Source organism: Mirounga angustirostris, unplaced genomic scaffold (assembly GCF_029215605.1).
Source record: "Mirounga angustirostris isolate CCGP_5_RB_7025 unplaced genomic scaffold, mMirAng1.0.hap1 SCAF_6, whole genome shotgun sequence".
Classification (NCBI taxonomy): domain Eukaryota; kingdom Metazoa; phylum Chordata; class Mammalia; order Carnivora; family Phocidae; genus Mirounga; species Mirounga angustirostris.
Window position 1 is genome coordinate 117,997,812 of NW_026991714.1, and position 18,251 is coordinate 118,016,062.

The window sequence follows — 18,251 nt, forward strand, 5'->3', positions numbered from 1 at the left end:
AGCTTCGAACTCCGAAATCTGATATAAATATTTGTTGACCTGTTTAAGTCTTTTTTCTAAGACAGCATAAAGCATTGCTGAATTAAAGGGCTTACTGCAGTGGGAAGCTTCTATAGAAAGTTCTCTAATGTAAGAAGCCTACTCGTCTTCCATCCAAGCCCACCACGGAGGAGAGAATCTTCCAAATCAGGGGTGCACGCGGGCGAGCCCCACAGCGTCGACAGGACAAATGGTGTGTAGCGCTAGACCCAAAGCCAGCAAGGAATCAGTGACTCAGGAGGCATGCAAAAGGAACAATCTCGGCTGAAAAATGCTTGAAACTCCAAGATTTAAAAACAATCAATGATCAAGTTAGGAAACAGAAAAATTTTCAAGTATTTAATCAAAGACAAAAGAAGGAGTTTTGGCAAGAACCATATTTACTGTCCATTGCAAGACCACAGCACCACAGACTATGTTCTTTCAAAAGCATTTGCTTCAGCTTTTAGCACTGACTTCATGAGTGACAACTGTCATGACAGTGTGTAATGCAAAGGATGTGAAAACAGCAGTCTGCAGGTGTCCTCCCTGATAGTGGGCATGTGGGCGGGGCTCAGGCCGGGCGGGCCAATGCTCCCTAGTACCAAGTGGCCTCTGAGAGCCACCTGCCCGCCCAGATGGGGTCTGGGAGTGACCACAGGCTGTGCCCTCAGTGCAGGCAGGGTGGTGCTGGCTCCTCCTGTCTCAATTAACTGCCTCCCCAGATTGGGTAAATTTATCCCAGTAGTTAAATTAGAAGTACTATGACTTGATACATACCCACCCCAGAGACGACTTATTTATCATCTTCTCAATATCCCCTGAGAGTTCTGCCCAGCTCCCTTTCTTCTCCATAATCATAAGTAGCCGGGCAGTGTGGTAATTATACTTATTTTCACATCCTTTTAAAAAAACATAGTTTCAAAAATGCCCGAATGTAAACGGATGCAAAGTCAGACATTTACAAATAAAAAGGTTCAGGGAGAACTTTGGTTTCATTCAGATCAGAAACACTCTTAAAAAGCATTACAGAGAGTAAGGATAGTGCAGAGAGGAACGATGTTGCTAGAATCTAGTAAATGCATGTGAAATTCTACCATAGAGTTTGTTTTCAATCCACGTGGAGGGGAGGGCTCGAGGGAGGGGAGCATTATTACAGTCCACCAGGGGCGTCTCCTCCTCCGAGAGGCCGTCGTCATAAAGCAGGGAGTCAGATGGGGTGGACGCGGCCAGGTCCAAGTAGTCCTGGAAGAGAGAGACAGCCGGTCACCCCGGCGTGGGCCACAACCAGACTTGCGCCCTGACTCTCCCGCGTGAAGGCAGAAGCCCTGGTTAGGTCCCACCCTATGTTGGCTTACTAGCCTCTCTGTGAGACCTGAGCCCTCGCCACAGAGCCCCCTCTCCCAGGCTCTGCTTCGCTGGCTCTGCTCCACAGCCCTTATTGCTTCCCCTAGAAATTCACCTTCTTGGGGCAGAAATGGGCTCCTTCATTGCCCTAGTGCTACCTCTTGCAGCATGACGGGGGCACCACACCCAGCGCCGGGGAACTGGCCTGTTTACCAAACCCAAGGCTCTGGGAGAGAGCTCACTGCAGCCCCATTACTCATGTGGGAGTGCCAAGAAGCATCTCCGATTTGCTGGACACTTTTCAGCTTTCCTCTGAGGACCCCTACCGTCTAGAACAGCATGTCAGGACTCGGAAATCTGAAGTCCTCGATGTGAGTTTTGCATAGGATGCTGCTATGAGCTTTAGCTCCTAAGCCTGATGATTTCCCAGAGGCTTCCACTGCCGCCGCCCTGGTTAAATATGTCAAGAACAGTTCTAGCGTTTTCCTGGCTGTTTCTCAGCTCTGTTCTAGGAAGGCTGGCTCTCTTGGCATCACCTGTTATTTTTATTTAATGTAACCCTGTGTTCACAGGATTTGGAGGCTTGGCCCAAGTGGTACACTGATGTTAGGTTTTATTACAAGCAGCCTTCATACACAGTTTTTGTGTATGAAGAAATGCCACCTTTTAGTAAATGTGTCAATGCTAAGATGAAACCCTGAAAGCAAGATCTGTGCCTGTGTTGTTGACTTGTATTTCCAGCATCTGAGACAGAATATGATACACAGCAGTTGCTCAATAAATATTAGTTGAAACTTGTTGGCTTTCTCATTTACCTTATAGAGTTGTAAGCTGGAGGCACATGGACTGAATCTAGCCTCCCAGATATGCTTTATTTGGACCAGACTGAGCATTTGGAAATTTAAATGAGTTATTAACATTAAAGATTGGAAAACTTAACATAAATATCCTTTAAAATTCAGAAGACCTGACACTCTGGCACTCATATTCCTCTAGATTGTGTGTGGCTACAGTGAGGGATCCTTCAGAGCGGCTGTGCGCTCCTGGTCGCCACAGTCCCCACCACTCCCTAGCCACTGCCAACCCCCCATCAGGCCCCTCACAGCATTTGAGTTTAGAATACCCACTTCAACTCTACCCTCTCATGTTCCCTTACTAAAAATTATTTTGACCTTGGAATATTTGCCTCCCACACCTGTCTGGAGAGTTCTAAGTATAAAGGGAAGAATCTTGGTTTATGATTTGAGAAGGGGCCTGGTTCAAGGAGAAGGGTTCAGTCATTAGTTGCCCTTGGGGGACAGCACGACCATCTCCCTTTGCACAGCCTCACTCTGCCCCTGCACTTGGAACTCCATAGAACTGGGGTGAGGTGGGAACCCCCCACTGCCACGTTCAGGCTGCTGGTGGCCGACACCAGGAATTGGCTCCAGGTACTCACTCTGTTCTTAACCATCATCTTCTCCAGGTCTTTGCTGATGTCAGCAAACACTGGCCTCTTGTCTGGTTCCTGCTTCCAACACTGCAGCATTAGACCGTACCTGGTGGGGAGCACGGATGGGCAGTTAGGACCCAGCTAGGACTGCCCCATCATAGCCGACCCAGCACTGTGCCCTGGGCCCAGAGGGCTCTGTTCTCAAACCCCAAAGCCATCTCTGCGTCATTGACATCCTTCTCTGAGCTGGGCCAGGATCTGAGGGGTCACTAGGCGCTTAGGGTGCCTAGTGCTGTGGTCCAGCATCTTGTGAGTCTCCTTTCCCTTGAGAAAGATTTGTCTTCACTTCCCTTTCAGAGATGCTGATAAATAGCTGATGGGATGCCATACCCACTATGGTGGCTGAGGGAGCAACACCGGTCTTTCAAACTCTAATGAAGTATGACCTGGTTGTAGAAACAAAACTTCTGCCAGTCATACCTCTGTCTGGTGCCTTCCTCACTTCCTCATTTCCCTGGGTCCCTGGCATGGCTGCAGGGCCCCCAGGGCTGCCATGTGACTGTGTGCTAGGCCAGCCAGCCTCCAGCCCAGGCCATCCAGGGAGATGGCACCTACTCACCCCTGCACTCCCGCATTTAGCTCTGAGCCAGGCACATGGCAGGCACACAACAGATTTTGTGGGATGAATGGACAGCATGTTTCTGCTAGTGATGGCCCCTTTCTTATGTGTTCTCAGCCCGTCCTCTGAGAATCATCTGCTGGAACCACCGTATGTGAAGACTCTGGCGCTCTTGGGCTGTGGTGCCAGGTCTTTTTGCCTGCCCCCTCCCGACCTCTCTATCTCCACGTGGGCACTCCCCAACATGCACCCCTAAGGTCATCCTGAATCACCTGCCCCTCCCCAAGGGTCCTGTGGGGACAGGCCTCAGGCTTAATCTGCTCCCTGGGCCTGAAGCATCCTTTGACCCTTCCCACTACTTCTTGTTGGCCCTACTCCCTCTCATCCATGTAAGTCTCCCCCCGACCCCAGGAAGCTCACTCAGCCCCCAGCAAGAGTCAGGATGCCCAGCATCTGCCGTCGTGCCCAGTGGTGGTTCTCTGACTTCTGCCTTGGCATGCTCTGCCCTGTTCCTACCTACCACCCGGTTCACCCTGGTGCCCAGGGCTGCTCGGGAGCAGGGAGGGAGGGAGTATGTTGTCTGTGTCTGAGGGAGGCTGGGCCAAAGCAAAGCCTGCTCACATCTCCTCACTGCAGTTGTCGGGCCTCTCCATCCGGTAGCCTGTCTTCAGAAGGTTGAAGAGCCGCTCCGGAGGAATCCCGGGGTAGGGGTTGCCCCCCAGAGTCACAATCTCCCACAGCAGGACACCGAAGGACCACCTAAGAGGGGCGAGACAACCAGTGAGTGGCCGTACTGGGCTCAGCAGACCAGACATCCACCCTCCCAGCAGCTGTTGACCCCATCAGCCCCCGGTGCAAAGAGCCAGCCAAGGCCTGACTGTATGGACGGATGTGGAATGGAGGTGGGGAGAAGCCGTCTGCCTGCCCTGCTCACCTCTGCGATGCTGAAGCCCCACCAAGCCGCTGCCCAAGCTCGGACCCCACACCCACAATGGGTACTTGGTTGGCCCCGTGAAAATGCGCCAAAGCATCAGAGGCAGCAGAGAGCTGCTGAGCAAGTCAGCAGCATGCAGGGCGGGGACCTAGACCACGGGGCACGGGGTTGCCTGCACAATCCCTTCCCCTTTCCTGTGGGCTTGGCAATTTTCAAAAATCTTAGAAGAAAAAAGGCACTGCCACAGAAAAATATTTAACTGTGAGGGAAAATTTACTGTGAAGTGGGAACAAAATCGTATCACAAAACAGCATTATCACATGAGCCCACTTACAGCAATAAAAAGCATATACCTGCACACCACGGAAAACACTAGAAGACCCATGTATGCCGGGACCTGCAGGAGTTACGTAGGGGCAGTGGGATCCAAGTGACTTCCAGTGTCTTCATTACCCTTATCTCTGCATTTTCCAACTGTCTACAGTCAGCTTTACGTAATCTGAACACAGCTGTTCAAAATTGTTCAGGAACTGCCTTTCCTCAGCCCACATTATTCAAGACATGCATGTCTGTTGATGGCAGAACACTTAGAAACAAGTCTGTTGTGTTTCTGGAAACTATCAAGTCTTGTGATTTGACCTGAAAGGCCAAGTTTTGGTTCCCTAGTGAGCAGTTTGGGACACACCGGCCTAGCAACTCACTCAAGGCCACCCTACCTGTGGGTGGGGACCACTCCACTCCCAGGGGACCTTGCCTGAGCCCAGCCCACAGTCAGGTCCACAGAGAGGAACTGTTTGGCTGGGCCTGTGTGGCACTAAGATGCCCAGACAGGAGAGGGAGGGGCTGGGAAGGGGAGCAGCGAGCGAATTTGCAGTTACCTGCTCACTGCTCTCACGCATTTCACTGCGACTCTCAGAACCACTGCGTGGGCCCCTGCCATTTGCTGCATGAATACATGAAGCCCCTTTAGCTTGGTCATTGCAGATGGATGGTACAAGCCAACAGGCACTTGTCCCCCAGCCAAGCTGCCCAGAGAGGCATCATGGCGCACTATACATGTAACCTGGACCCCAGGAAGGCAACACCCACACTTACACATCACTTTGGGTGGTGTAGATATGATCGAAAAGAGACTCAATTGCCATCCATTTGACTGGAATCCGACCCTAAACAGGGAATGAAGGAAAGGCATTAACATCACTCTGACACCCTGGAAACCAGAGGTCGGGGTTGTGGAGGAGGGTGAGGCCATGTCCCAGGCATTTCCAGCTCTGGAGGGACGCTGAGTAACGACGTCCAGAGTGCGCCCAGATACAGAATTGGCAGCATGGTCTCAGAGGGGCTGCAACTCTAATCTGGGGCTCCCAGGCACGGCTGAGACGCTAGAGGGAGTCAGATGGCCTGCTCACAGCTACACAAGGCGTCCTTGTCATGCACCACATCCCTGCTGAGTAGAAACCCAAGGAATCATGACCATGCCCAAGCCAGGTTTCCCTACAGACAGGTCCAGAGGGCTCTGGGGTACCCTGAGTGGTGATGCCCAACGTGTGGGCCAAGAACACCATCCAGCAAGATCTCCCCATTTCTGAGGGGGAATGAGTTTGGGAAACCAATTTCCAGCGTTTCCATCTTGGGGACTTATGACGCAAACCAACACACTAAAGTCTTTTCCGAGAAGCCCTGAGGGAAGGAATCTGTTTCCATGTCTTGGGGCTGCTTTTTCCCCTGTCACTTTATCCTGGAACTCTGTTAGCCTCCTCTGAGAGAGTGCCCCCACTGTAGAGGCACTGGGGTCAGAGCTAACAAATGCTTTCCAAGGCGACTTGAGAAACAGCTCAAGTAGGTAGGTAAGTCTTAGGACACAAACCAACCAAAAATGCGTGCATTGCATTTTAATGCAACATGTCCCGTAATTTCTTTTTCTCTCAAAAAGCCTTCTTTAGGATTTACATCTTTAATGAAGTGTGATTTTCTAGGGCATGTGTTTATAACAATACTGCCTGCCGCCCGGGCTCTCTAGGGCGCCTTGTGCTTGGACACCTGTAGTTCTCTGCTCCATGACATGGGCCGTTCTTGGGGGACTGGTGCATCAATAGGAAGACTCTGTCCACACCCCTGCACAGGCTGGGACGCAGCCCCTCTCCACTTCCCCTTCGGCAGTTCTGAGATATCCTGTCACAACGGAAACCCCAGAAAAAACGAAACCTCATCTTCACAGCCTGTGGCAGCACGGGCCTTCTCCTGACCCCTTACAGCAGATCTGAGGTCTACACAAGTTGCTTTTTGTATGTTGTTTTGAGCAGTGTCTGTTCTGAAGGCCAGTCAGCCGTGACTCCTGAACGACCCTGTCTGTTCTGTCACAAGGAGGCTGCAGGGGAGTGACTAACAGGGCAGTAGAACTAGGAGGGTTAGGAGGGCCACAGGGAACTGGACGACACAGCGAAGCAGATTTCCGCGGAAGGACCCCAGACCACCTATTTCAGAGGTTTGGAGAAAGTGTCGAGAACCCTACACAGGGTCTCTGGACTCCATCTCCAGGGCCTCTCTGTGAGCCTTCCAAACTCACCCAGCCAAGGGTTCCCAGGCCCCCGGCCCAGGGGAACCCCCACCTGTAAAGCAGTTCATTCCTTCCTGCCCCAGAATGACTGCCGCACTCAGGTGTATTGACTTCAGTCTCCTTTGAGCGAAGAGCTGAAGTTACACAGAGAGGAAACGGGACTTTCATCCTGTAGAAGCGAGAGGACAACTGCAGAGACAACTATCATTTCTGCAGCACTAGGTGACCTTCAAAAGTGGTGGTGATTAAAAGCAAGAGACGCTGCGGGGCCCCGGCTCCCTAGTAGGTGCTCTGAAAGGTAGGGTGTGGCACTCAGGAAGAGAAGGAACAGACCTGGGGTGAGCCCTGAGCTGGGTCTCTGGGGACCCAGGAACCAGGGAAGGATTTGAAGATGAGGGCTAGAAGTTCATACCCTAAGACTCTGCTCTCTGTTCCCCGATGTTCTAAGGGCTCTGCCCCCACCCACTGTGGGAATGCTGCCCCCTGCCCTCCACTCTGCCCGGGAGCCCTGGGCCACCCCCCGGGGACCTGGTACCTTGCTCCTCTTCACGTAGGAATCCTCTTCATAAACATCTCGGGATAGGCCAAAGTCCGAAATCTTCATCTTCCGCCCCTCGGCTACCAGGACGTTTCTGGCGGCCAAGTCCCGATGGACAAGCTGCGAGGAAGACAACAGCAGGGACCCCTGAAACCTAGGTCCCCATCACAGGGAGTGGGGGCCCCAGCTGGCGCGGCACACACCTTCATCTCCGCCAGGTACCGCATCCCCCGAGAGATCTGCCAGGCGAAGGAGATTAGGTCGCCCATGGTCAGGGCCCGCTCCTCGGGGTTGTCCAGGTAGCTGGAGCTGCGGCTGCCTCCACTGCCCACGTAGCCCGGCCCCGCCTTGCGGCTCTCTCGGAGGAAGCCCCGCAGGGAGCCGTACTTGGCATACTCCACAATGAGGAAGAGTGGCCCTGGGCGGGAGGGGGTGGTGAGAGGGGGCTGTGAGCTGGCTGCCTGCAGAGCCCTGGGCCGTCAGAAGTCAGGCCAGCTCTGGGAGCATGGGAGGAGGGGGCAAGGTCCCCACACAGGCTCTGCACCCTACCAGAAGTGGGCAGAAGGATATAGCCCTGCTCTGGCCATTGGCCTGGGCTTCACGCAGCACAAATACATGTTTCAGTCCCAGCTCACTCTTGCACGGCTTGCTCTCCTTGGGCTGCCCATGCCAAAGCGGGCTCCCTGGGTGGATGAGTACAACGTTCTGGGGTGCCCATGGCAGGCGGCCACTGTGCTCAGTGCTCCCCTGGGAGGCACGCCCCTGCTGCTAGGATGTCATGTCTTTCTACTCCCTCGGCCCTGCTGCAGCACAGGCTGGGGACGGCAGATGCAGGCAGAGGATCCGAAGCCTCACATGGTGCCTGCTCCCTGCTCCCTGTTTTCAGCAGCTCTGAGGCTGCCGTCTTGGCCCAGGCCCAGCCTTGATTCCTGCTGGTGCCGACCAGCACGTCCTTGCTGCCCTCTCCCTGGGGCACCCTGCCCTCTCGTACTCACAACATGCACATCTGTGCACACGTGCACACACACGGTGAGAGGCCCTCGAGTGGCACAGACCAGGCCAATCTCCTGTGTCCTTATGTGAGAAATGGTGACAATGCCTTCACCATGCAGGGCTGGGGTTGGGGTCACTTGAAGGTCATGGCACGCCTAGTCCCCAGGACACATCATGTTTCTAGAGCTCCCTGCCCTGGGGCTCCACCTGGAACAGGGTGCTGACAAACCAGGATGTCACTAGAGGCCTCTGAGCAGCTGCAGCAGGCCCAGGGAACACGCTCGGAGCAGAGGCCTCATGCAATGCTCCAGCGGCAGCCCCTCCTGGTCCTCTCCCTGACACGGGAGGACGCAGGCTCCAGGTGGGGGCTGGAGCCACAGAGGACAAGGAAGGGGAAGGAGGAAGAATGAGGCAGCCCAGAGCCCTCAGCCTGCACTGGGCAGTTGCCTGCCCCTTGGCCGGCCTTACCATCCTGGCTGCAGGCCCCGTACAGCTTGATGACGTGCGGGTGGTTGACCTGCTTCAGGAGGTTGAACTCTGACAGCAGGTCCCGCAGCTCGCTTGGGGAGGCGTTCTCTGAAATGCACATCAACACAGCGAGTTGCAAACCAATCCCTTCTAGAAGCCCCTTCTGTGAACACCCTGGGTCACCGGACCTACATCTTAGGTCTGCACAGACCCTGGTTATCTCCTTCCCACACAGCCTACCCAGGTTTAGACAAGGCCTCCAAGGACCCTGCTGCTCGGGACTTGTCTTTGCCTGTAGGATGGTCAACAGTGGCCTCATCTGCCTCCAGGGAATAATAACTCTGACGAGCAAACTTCTGCATCAGGAAAGTCTTTCCATGGAAACCCTTCCTGGACCAGGCTGTGTGTGTGTGGCAGTATTTCCCTGCAATTGCCATCTTTCAAGGACAGAAGTGCATAGAGACCGTCCTCACAAGTCCTTCTGGAAGGTAGGAGGACTGTCCCATGTCCTAAAGCACCTGCTGACCAAGCACTCAACAAGAGGGTGAGGCCCTGGAGAAAGCTGAAGGTGATGGGACTTCACAGAGGTGGCCTCCTGCCACGCTGAGCATATGCATCCTGAGTGGGGCAGAGCTGTGCTTGGGCTCCCACCAGGAGCTGATGCCTGAGGGGAGGGATTTGCAGTCAGAAGCTGTGGCTACACAGGCCTCCCAGGGCAGCTGCCCCACAGCCCCCTGCCAAGCGGTACCACATCGCCCTCTGGCTGCACGCTTGTCTGGAAGAGAGAGGACAGCTGGGAGAGGGTGTTGGGACCCATACATGGTGGCCTGGGGGCTGGTCTCACTGTGACCCCTTAGTGCCTGGGGCCTCAGGGGGGCATGGGGAGACCCTAGTCTGAGGGCCTAGGTAAGCATTCAGAATCACCCTGCACAGTGTAGCCCCGAGTGTTAAACTAGAATTCTCATGTGCACCTGCCAACTTGTACCCACTGCATGGCCACTGGGCCCTTGGTCCATGTGAACCAGAGTCATGGCAGAGGGCCGTCCACCCAGTCTCAGCTCAGAAACACCAGTGAGAGAGTGTGTGTTTGGGTGAGTATGTGCCCACTTAGAGCCGGACTTATGGCACGACTGGTCACAGAGGCAGGGCAGATCCGTGGGGGGCCACCGGGGATCAGGCCAGGCAGGGCCCCAGGGGCCAGGGGCCAGTCCTTACAGGTGACTTCTTCACCAGGACCCCAGAGGCACTTGGCTGAGAGGAATGAATGGGGCAGACTAGGATGGGAAAACTGTCAGTTCTTAATTTTTTAAAAACTCAGCTCTTTACCCAACATTGGTGCAGAAGCAGCACCACTCTAGAACCTTCCAAGTGAGGAAAGTCCTCTTGCCCTGTTTCTCCAGGGACTACCCTGGCCCATGTCATCCATGGTGGTGGTCTCTAGAATGCAGCCACTCAAGAAGAGCAACAGGGGGGGCCTCTTTAGAAGGCCCCGGGCTGGCTACCAGCACCCTGGTTTTCAGGGTACCTCTATCCAGCCCTCGGGGCTCCAACAGAGCCACCTGTTCACACTGCCCGGAGAGGTACCTTTCAGCATCTTCACGGCCACGGTCGTGTATCCTGCTTTGCCTTTAAGCCGGAAGGCTGTTGCCTTAACCACTTTTCCAAATTCGCCTTCTCCCAGAGTTTTTCCAAGAACCAAGTTCTTCCGAGGGAATTCCCACTTCGGATCCTCCTATGTGGGGTTGAAGGAAGGGGAAGAAGAGGAGGAGGGAGAAAGTTGGTGAGGATAAGAGAAAAGGAAGAAGACAAGGCCCATAAATGAGCCCCCAGCAGAGAAGCTCCAGTGTGCAGACCACTGCCATGTAACCTAGTGGGCACTGGTCATCCCCCTGCACCAAGGGCAGGACCCCACAGTTGGGCAGGATCCTACACCTTATGGGAAGATAGCTGTTGGCACAGAATGGCCTGGACTCTGGATGCCTGAACCCTTGCTTGTCCCTGGTCTACCAAACATGGCCTCAGCCTTCCCCGGCCCATGTTCTTGTCTCTCAAACAAGAAGTTCAGGGCTTACTTAGCACCCAGGGGGTGCTCACATGGGTGTGGCCTCTTCCCTCTACCCACCCTGCGTTCCCACTGAAATCCCACTCAAGATGACTCTGGGACAGCTTCCCAGACCCCAGCCTGGCCTCACATCCTTGAACTCTCTGGGGATGCCAAAGCCTGTCCCGGGGATGCTGGAACCTCCCCTCCTGTGCCAGCACTGGGTGTCCACTGCCCCAAGCCTCCCTGCAGCTGGATGTGGGTGTGGCCTGGTGGTGCTCCTATGATGCACCCTGCCAGACTCGCCTGACCCACAGATGACACCACTGGGCCTACTCTGCTGCTGAGCAGAGCCATGCTTTCCAACACCCAAATACAGGTGCGTGAGTGCGCTCCTTGTGGGCAGAGGCGGCCTCCTCTCAGCACCGTGTCTCAGGCTCCTGCTGGCCAGCTCCTGGGCATCCTGGTGTTGGCTCAGGTTCCCCAGGAACCCACAGTCGGGGGCAGAGTTGACAACATCATCGTTAGCCTGGTGTCCTTACCTCCTCACTGCACTGGATAAGCATTCACTGCACATGGAAACTGCGCTAAATCTGTGCAGAGAGCACTGACTTGATCTTCTTAAAAGACATTAAAAATTCTCCCTACTTTATATAAGAGACAACTGAGGTCAAGCAGTTGAGTAACGTGTCGTCAGAGCTGGTCAGCGTAGCCCTTGGGCCTCAGGCTGGGCTCTGGCTTCTCTGCTGCGGGCCCAAGCTGACGTAGGCTGAGGGTGGTGTGTGTCCACTTGTTCGAGCACGCACCACCACTGCCCTTCCTGTGACCTCTCTGTAAACTGCCTGCATTTATAAAGGAATCAAATGGCTCATCCCAGACGCCTCCTGTGGAGGCCGAGATGCTTCCCGGGACAGGGGTCATAGACCCCGTCTGCTGAGCGACTGGAGCTAGGAAATCTAGGATAGAGGCCGCGGTGTCTACCACATGTGGGAATGGCTCCCATGGCCCAGACCCACACTAAGGGGTGAGCACCCTTGGGTGGCTCCTCCTACAAACCATGGCCACCTCCCAGCCCTGGTTGGGTACTGCCAAAGGCCTGGTGACTCCTGAGCTTTCTGCTTGGAGGTACCTGTCAAGGGGCGATGTTCCCTGCCAGGCCTTGGAGGTGGAGCTTCTGTTCACACACACCTCTCCTCAGTCCCTCTTAGAATCTGGCTTCCAGCTCCTTAGCAGTTGCCAGCAGGGACACAGAAGAAGCACGGCAGGCTGAGGGGAGGCCTAGGCAGGATGGGGGCTCTAAGGAGCACACAGTAACTGCAGGCCCAGGCCCTCGCATGGAGAAGGGGGATTGGAGGCCCGCTGGCTCTGGCCAGCACGCTCTATCAGCCCGCTGCTTACAGAGTCCTGGGGCCGGCCTCTGCCACAGCCGGCCCAGAGGCCCCATGGTAGCCCTTTCTCCACTCCCCAAATGAACTCCCCACCCTGGCCCAGCCCCTGCCTGTTGCCATCTTTTGCCTGGATGAGGAGTGCCTCATCACAGGGCTCCCATTTTTGCACTCACCCCATAGACTCCCCAATACAGCAGCCTGCAGAAATGAAGGCCAAATATCGGCCTCTTCCACTGAACCCCCAAACCCCAGTGCCCCACCCTCTGAGAATAAAATCCACAGTCTTCCTCAGGGCTTCTCCCCCCACCGACCCCCCATCCTTGGGGCACCTGCAGGACCCTTTCCTATCAGGTATGGCGTGGCCCACCCTCCCAAATCTCAGTCCACCTAAATTAGCACCTAGCACTCTCTACTCTGCTAAACTGCCCCATGCCCTCTGCAGCCCTCTGCCCGCCTGCCCTCCCTGGAAGGCAGCTCCGCGAAGACTCGGGGCTGCTCATGGCGTCTTCCTGGTAGGCGAGGATGCATTAGCCGCTTGTGTGCTACAGGACACTCAGCACCAGGGAGCCCCGTGTGCCCTTCCCCACACCTCCCTGCTTCCCCAGGCCCGAGGCCAGTGCCCCCTGCAGGGCCTCCGGACGGCTGCCTCTCAGGCCCAGGCCCTGCTCGGAGCCTCACCGGGATCTTGAAGGCGTCCACAGAAACCTGGTTCTCCATGGAGTCCAAGGAGGGCCGGCGGGCGCCCGACGAGGAGTAGCTGACTGGGAAGGCCTGGGCCGGCCGGCGGAAAGTCATCTCGGCGGAGGCGACGGGCGGCTTGTGGGCATTCTTGTGGTAGCGGTGAATGCAGAAGGTGGAGAGCAGCATGGAGACGATGAAGGAGAAGAGCACGGCCGCCGCGATCACTGTGCGGCAGAGCTCATCGCACAGCGGGTCTGCGGGCAGGGGTGGCCGTGAGGGACGGCGCTCTGGGCGGGCCCCGGTGCCCACCGTGGGAGGGCTGCCCTGGCAGCCTGAGCCGCTGGCAAGTGCTGCTGGAGCCCGCATGCGAGGGCAACAGAGACGCCCACACGGCACCCACCGCTTGGCAGGCACGGTGCCGTACGTTTTCCCTACGGAGACGGTTGTCACCCTCCTACAGAAGGGCCAAGAGGCCCAGGGAGTGTAATCAGCCTGCCCGAGGTCACATGGCAGAGGCAGCGTATGCGCCACATCAGGAGGAAGGCGTGGAAGGCCGCACGGAAGCCAGCGGGCCCCGAGCGCTGGCGGGGAGGCAGAGTCCCTCTTCCATGGGCCCGATGTCTGTTCTATTTTCTCTACAAAACTGGGAGAGGGAAGGGAAGTGGCTCCCGACCTAGCATCATGCAGCAACAACTCAAATACAAGAAAACCGTCCTTGGGCTCAGGCAGGAAAGCTCCCCGGGTGCGCAGGCCCAGGCCACCCTCGGCACCTGCTGGCCCCGAGGCACACCCGCAGGCTCTGGGTGGGAGGGTGGGATCCCGGCCAGGCAGTGCCAGGGCCCAGAGAAGACCCTGCCCAAGGACCATCTGAGTAGATGCTCAGTTATTGGGTGGAAGAACTTTCCAGCCCAATCTTTCCCATAGAACTTTCGGCTGGAAGTCACTCTGTACAGAGGCCCTGACCTAGACCTGTCTGCACAGATTGGGGAACCGAGGCCCGGAGAGAAGGAAGAGGGTCTCCTGGGTTTTACCAGCCTTCCTACAATTTTCCTCCCTGGCTCACTGGGGCTCAGGGAGGTGTGAGGAGCCCTGCCCTGCATGTGACCCCAGCAGTGCCCCCCACCCACTCACCCTGGCTGTCTTCAGGCTCACAGAAGCACTTCTTCTCTTCAGGGAAACAGTTGCAGATACCGAAGCCAGCTTTTATCCCCCAGCGGTCCCCTGGCTCGTGCCCACCAATGATGCTGCCGCCCCCTGGGGACAGATGCAGCCCACTAAGCCTCCTGCTGTGACCACACAAACCAGGACCACCCAGGCAGAAGCATGAGAGGTCCCTCCCCACACGATGTCGGCATGCTCAGGCCCAGAGAGGGCAGTGAGCTCTGAAATCTGGGTCACCTGGGTAGGAATCAGCACAGTCTGCCCCCAATCCAGTTCCCTGGCCCCAGCAGGTAGGAGGAGGAACCCACAGGCTGCCCAGGACCCTTGCTGAGGTCCACACATGGTTACTTCACAGAGCAGAGAAGGGGCAGCAGGGAGCCAGGAGAATCAGGGGTCGGGAGCTGTACCGTGGCCAAGGAGACACTGGAGAGTGGGTCAGGGCACCAGGCTCTAGAGTTTTGACGGGGCAGAGCCCTTTGTTCAAAGGAAATGTTAGAAAAAGTCTCGGCACATAAAACTCAGGAATGAGGCTGGTCTGGCTGAAGTGCAGGTGGGAGTCCAAGCCTCTCCCTCTGGCTACCCCTACCCACACCAGGCCCTTGAACTTGCAGGCCCAGTGGTTGCTTACGGAGGCAGTCCTGGGGGCAGATGTTGACATTTCTGCTCTCCACAGCATCACAGTGGCCATCGGGGCAGGTCTTGATGCTGGGGGAGCAGGTGGAGAAGTTCCTGGTGATCCCTATAACACACAGTGGGCCGGTCACCACCACGTGGGAATACCCACCCTGGTCAGACTGCCAGAGCCAGAAGGACGGCACCCCAGGGCCTCCCCGGCCAACCCTGCCCCCTCCCAAGGAGGAAACTGAGGCCCCAGCAGAGAATCCGTGAGTGGGATCTTTGTGGTGGTGGGCACAGCTTGGATTTGGCTGCTGACTACGCCCAAGCCCTACTGTCTGGGGCCACATGCCCTGGCCTGGGACCTCCCAGGTAGAGCCTCTCTGTCCCCTGCACATCCCAACTTTGGCCCAGATCTTCCCAAACCCAAAGGGGCCTGAATGTCCTCGTGCTGTGCCTACTCTGCATCCATGCTCACCCTCTCCCGACATCAGGACCTACAAATGTGGACCAGGCTCCGGGCAACAGATGCGGAGAGGGGAGAGCCATCACAGTGGCTGGCAGGGCCCACATGGACCCCGTTTCCACTCAGCCACCATGACCCCTCTCGACCGCCTGGTCGCAGGCCCCTGGCTCTGCGTGGGGCCTACCTTTGCCATCTCCCTGTCTCCACTCGCACCTGCCCGTCAGAGAGCCCAGGCCGCCGCACTCCTCACACTCAGGCCGCCTCTTGCTGACTGCACAGGACAGGGGGCAGCCTGGCTCCTCAGCCACATCTGTGGGTGGCAGAAAGCTGGTCATGGGGGCTGGTCTGGACCCAGTGTCCAGCTGGCATCCAGGGGCAGAGGGAAGCACTGGCCAGGCTCCTCTCATGGGGAGGTGTGCCCTGCCTTAGCACCAGGGCACAGGGCAGTGATGGGGGCCACTGAGGAAGAGGGCTGTCACCACAGTCACGGCAAGGGGGGGCAGTTACTGGGCTGGGCTAAGTATGGAGGGAGGATGTGAGGAGGCTAATGGCTAGACTCAGCCCAAAACACACATGCCCAGTTAAACCTGTATTTCAGATAAACACTGGCCCTTGCTTTGTGTAACTGTGTCCCTAACATTGCATGGACATACCTGGAAGTTTGTCTTCCAAGAGACTCTGCAAAGGGACATACTTACACCAAAAAATTGTTTGTTGCTTACCTGAAGTTTAAATTTAACCAGGGTCTTGTATTTTCTCTGACCGCTCTAAAGCAAGTGCATGTACTGAATGCATCGGCAGTGGTGACAGGGAGTAGCGACCGTATGCTATGCGGTCACTCTGGGCTACATTGTTTTATTCTTTCTCCTTGTCACCCTCCCAGCCAGCTCCGCAGGGTGCACTGCGATTCTCATTTGATAGGGAAGGAGACTCAGGCTCAGGGACGCTGCCATTAGGTGAAGGGGAGCAGGCCCGGGCCCCCTTCTGTGTGGGGGAAGCCCGTGGCTCTGCCACACCCTGCCTGTCCCGACCCTCCACGGGGCCCTGGCACTCACACGTCCCCTCCACGGTGACGACCAGCGGGGCCTGGGTCTGCCTGCGGGTTGGCCGGTTGGTGGCCACCACCGTGTACTGGAGTTGAGAACAATCGAGCCGCTGCAGGGCTTCCGTGTCATTCACGAACAGGGTCCCCGTGGTGTCCTCGGCTGAGGTGACCACCCCCAGGACACTGCAGTTGGTGCTGGACAGCTGCAGCTTGTACTGCACGTGGATGCCGCTGAACTCCTGGCAGTTGTCCACACAGACTTTCCCAATCTAGGCATGGGGCACAGGGAATGCCTCAGCCGGGTGGTGCACCGGCCTGTGATGGTGGCTGGGGGGGCTTCTGGGCAGCCCAAGTCCTGGAACTGTCCCCTACTGAGTCCAAGGATAACAGATCCCCCCTCCCCACAAGTCCCCATCTTCCACGTCCCTGGAACCTGCAGACCCATCCACCTGCCTGGCCCTGTCCTGCCCGTCACACCACCGCCCACCCCTGCTCCTGAGAGCCAGAGGCAAAAGAACACAGGGCACTGAGGTTTGGTTTAGTGACTGCCTCGAGAGGTGCCTGTGCTCCCAGCTCGCTCTTTACTCACTCACTCGTTTAGGTACGAAGGCTGATTGGGTCCCTCCTCCTCACCTCCCTCGCTTCTTCTGGCCAGGCCAGTTTTGTTCTGGGGACCACCAACTGCCATCCTCAGTGCATGTGGCTGGGGTGCTCCACCCCCTGCCCAGGTCACCTGCCCGGGCAGTCAGAGCATTGCACTGGGGCCACAGGATTCATGCAGCATTGCTGCCTGTCCTACCCGAGCCCCAAGGGGCCTTCCTGGGACTCTGGCTGGAAGCCCTGGGGAAGAGAGGATGCTTCTCCTGGGGATGCTAGGCTGGCAGTGCCACTGCTGGGGCCCAGAGCTGGGCAGCTGGAACTCTCCTTTTTATCCCTCAGCCATATGAGTTAGAATGAGAGTTTCAGTGGCTTAAAACCAGAAAATCTGACTAGTCAAGTTTTGGGGCAGAGGGCAGGGGTGGGGCAGGGTGAGGCACTGCCTGCAGCCACTTAGCAGGTCCTTGCTCAGTCTTGCTCAGGCCCAGGGCAGAGCCAGGCTCCTCCACACCCAGGCCTGACACCGCAACCAAAGCACCTCCCGGATGTCCCAGCACATCCCCATATAAAGCATGCTCACTTCCACGCTCCCATAGGGTCCTCCAAATTACCCAAGGTCACTATCCTTAATTTTCAATCATAAACACTGGGGAGTGGGGGTGAAAGATCACAGCGAGTTTGAGGCTGGATTGGGACTCAGGTCCCTGGGATCTTTTGAGTGTTTTGGGGTAGAGGTGACACATCTCCTGCAGTGCTTGCTCTCATCCAATATCCCCTTAGACACCCTTCGGGGCACTCTGCCTTGTCACCTCCCACCATCCTGGACCTCTGCCTCCATGAAAGGCCATGGGTGGCAGATCAGGGAGCTTGGATATGTCCAAGGGTGGGGTCCTTTGTGTGTGGGACCTGGGTGGCTATCAGGAGTAGAGGGGGCATGGGAACCAACCACAGAAACTAGGACAACTGGAGATGGCCCTAAGCATGACCTTCTGAAGAGGATGTATCTGAAACTGCTCCATTAGAAACGAGCAGTATGTGAAGTCATATGCATGCTGCAATTGCAAGTAAAATTCCAGACGTCCTTAAGAGAACCGTTCTAGAAAAAACTGTACCAAAATGCTAAGCACTAGTTGATACGCGAGAAGGGGTCAGTCCTCTCTGCCCTTCCTCTTCTTTAATGGGTACTTCAAGTTTTTTCCACTTCTAACTGTTATTTCAATGACAAAGGCAAGATAAGCTCTAATACACGCACTTGTAGAAGGCAAAGAGGAAGTGTTCCTCACCTTTCCCTGCAGAGGGCGCAACTGTTAACCGCTACCTGCATTTACATACTGGCAAATTCAATCAATGA

The 18,251-nt window shown here is 56.2% G+C and overlaps 1 protein-coding gene across 2 annotated transcripts in view; it reads right to left on the reverse strand.

The window, feature by feature from the left end:
- RET (ret proto-oncogene) overlaps positions 1-18,251 on the reverse strand; it is a 54,792-nt gene that overhangs the window by 4,337 nt on the left and 32,204 nt on the right. For both annotated transcript variants that reach the window (XM_045878376.3, XM_064594976.1), the window contains 13 exons: positions 16,314-16,572; positions 15,443-15,568; positions 14,806-14,916; positions 14,148-14,270; positions 13,014-13,270; positions 10,491-10,638; positions 8,907-9,014; positions 7,649-7,863; positions 7,443-7,565; positions 5,446-5,516; positions 4,038-4,175; positions 2,804-2,903; positions 1,116-1,263 (listed from right to left, as the gene is read on the reverse strand). In XM_045878376.3, the coding sequence (XP_045734332.1) occupies positions 1,116-1,263; positions 2,804-2,903; positions 4,038-4,175; positions 5,446-5,516; positions 7,443-7,565; positions 7,649-7,863; positions 8,907-9,014; positions 10,491-10,638; positions 13,014-13,270; positions 14,148-14,270; positions 14,806-14,916; positions 15,443-15,568; positions 16,314-16,572 (1,927 nt within the window). The remainder of the gene's footprint in view (positions 1-1,115; positions 1,264-2,803; positions 2,904-4,037; positions 4,176-5,445; positions 5,517-7,442; positions 7,566-7,648; positions 7,864-8,906; positions 9,015-10,490; positions 10,639-13,013; positions 13,271-14,147; positions 14,271-14,805; positions 14,917-15,442; positions 15,569-16,313; positions 16,573-18,251) is intronic.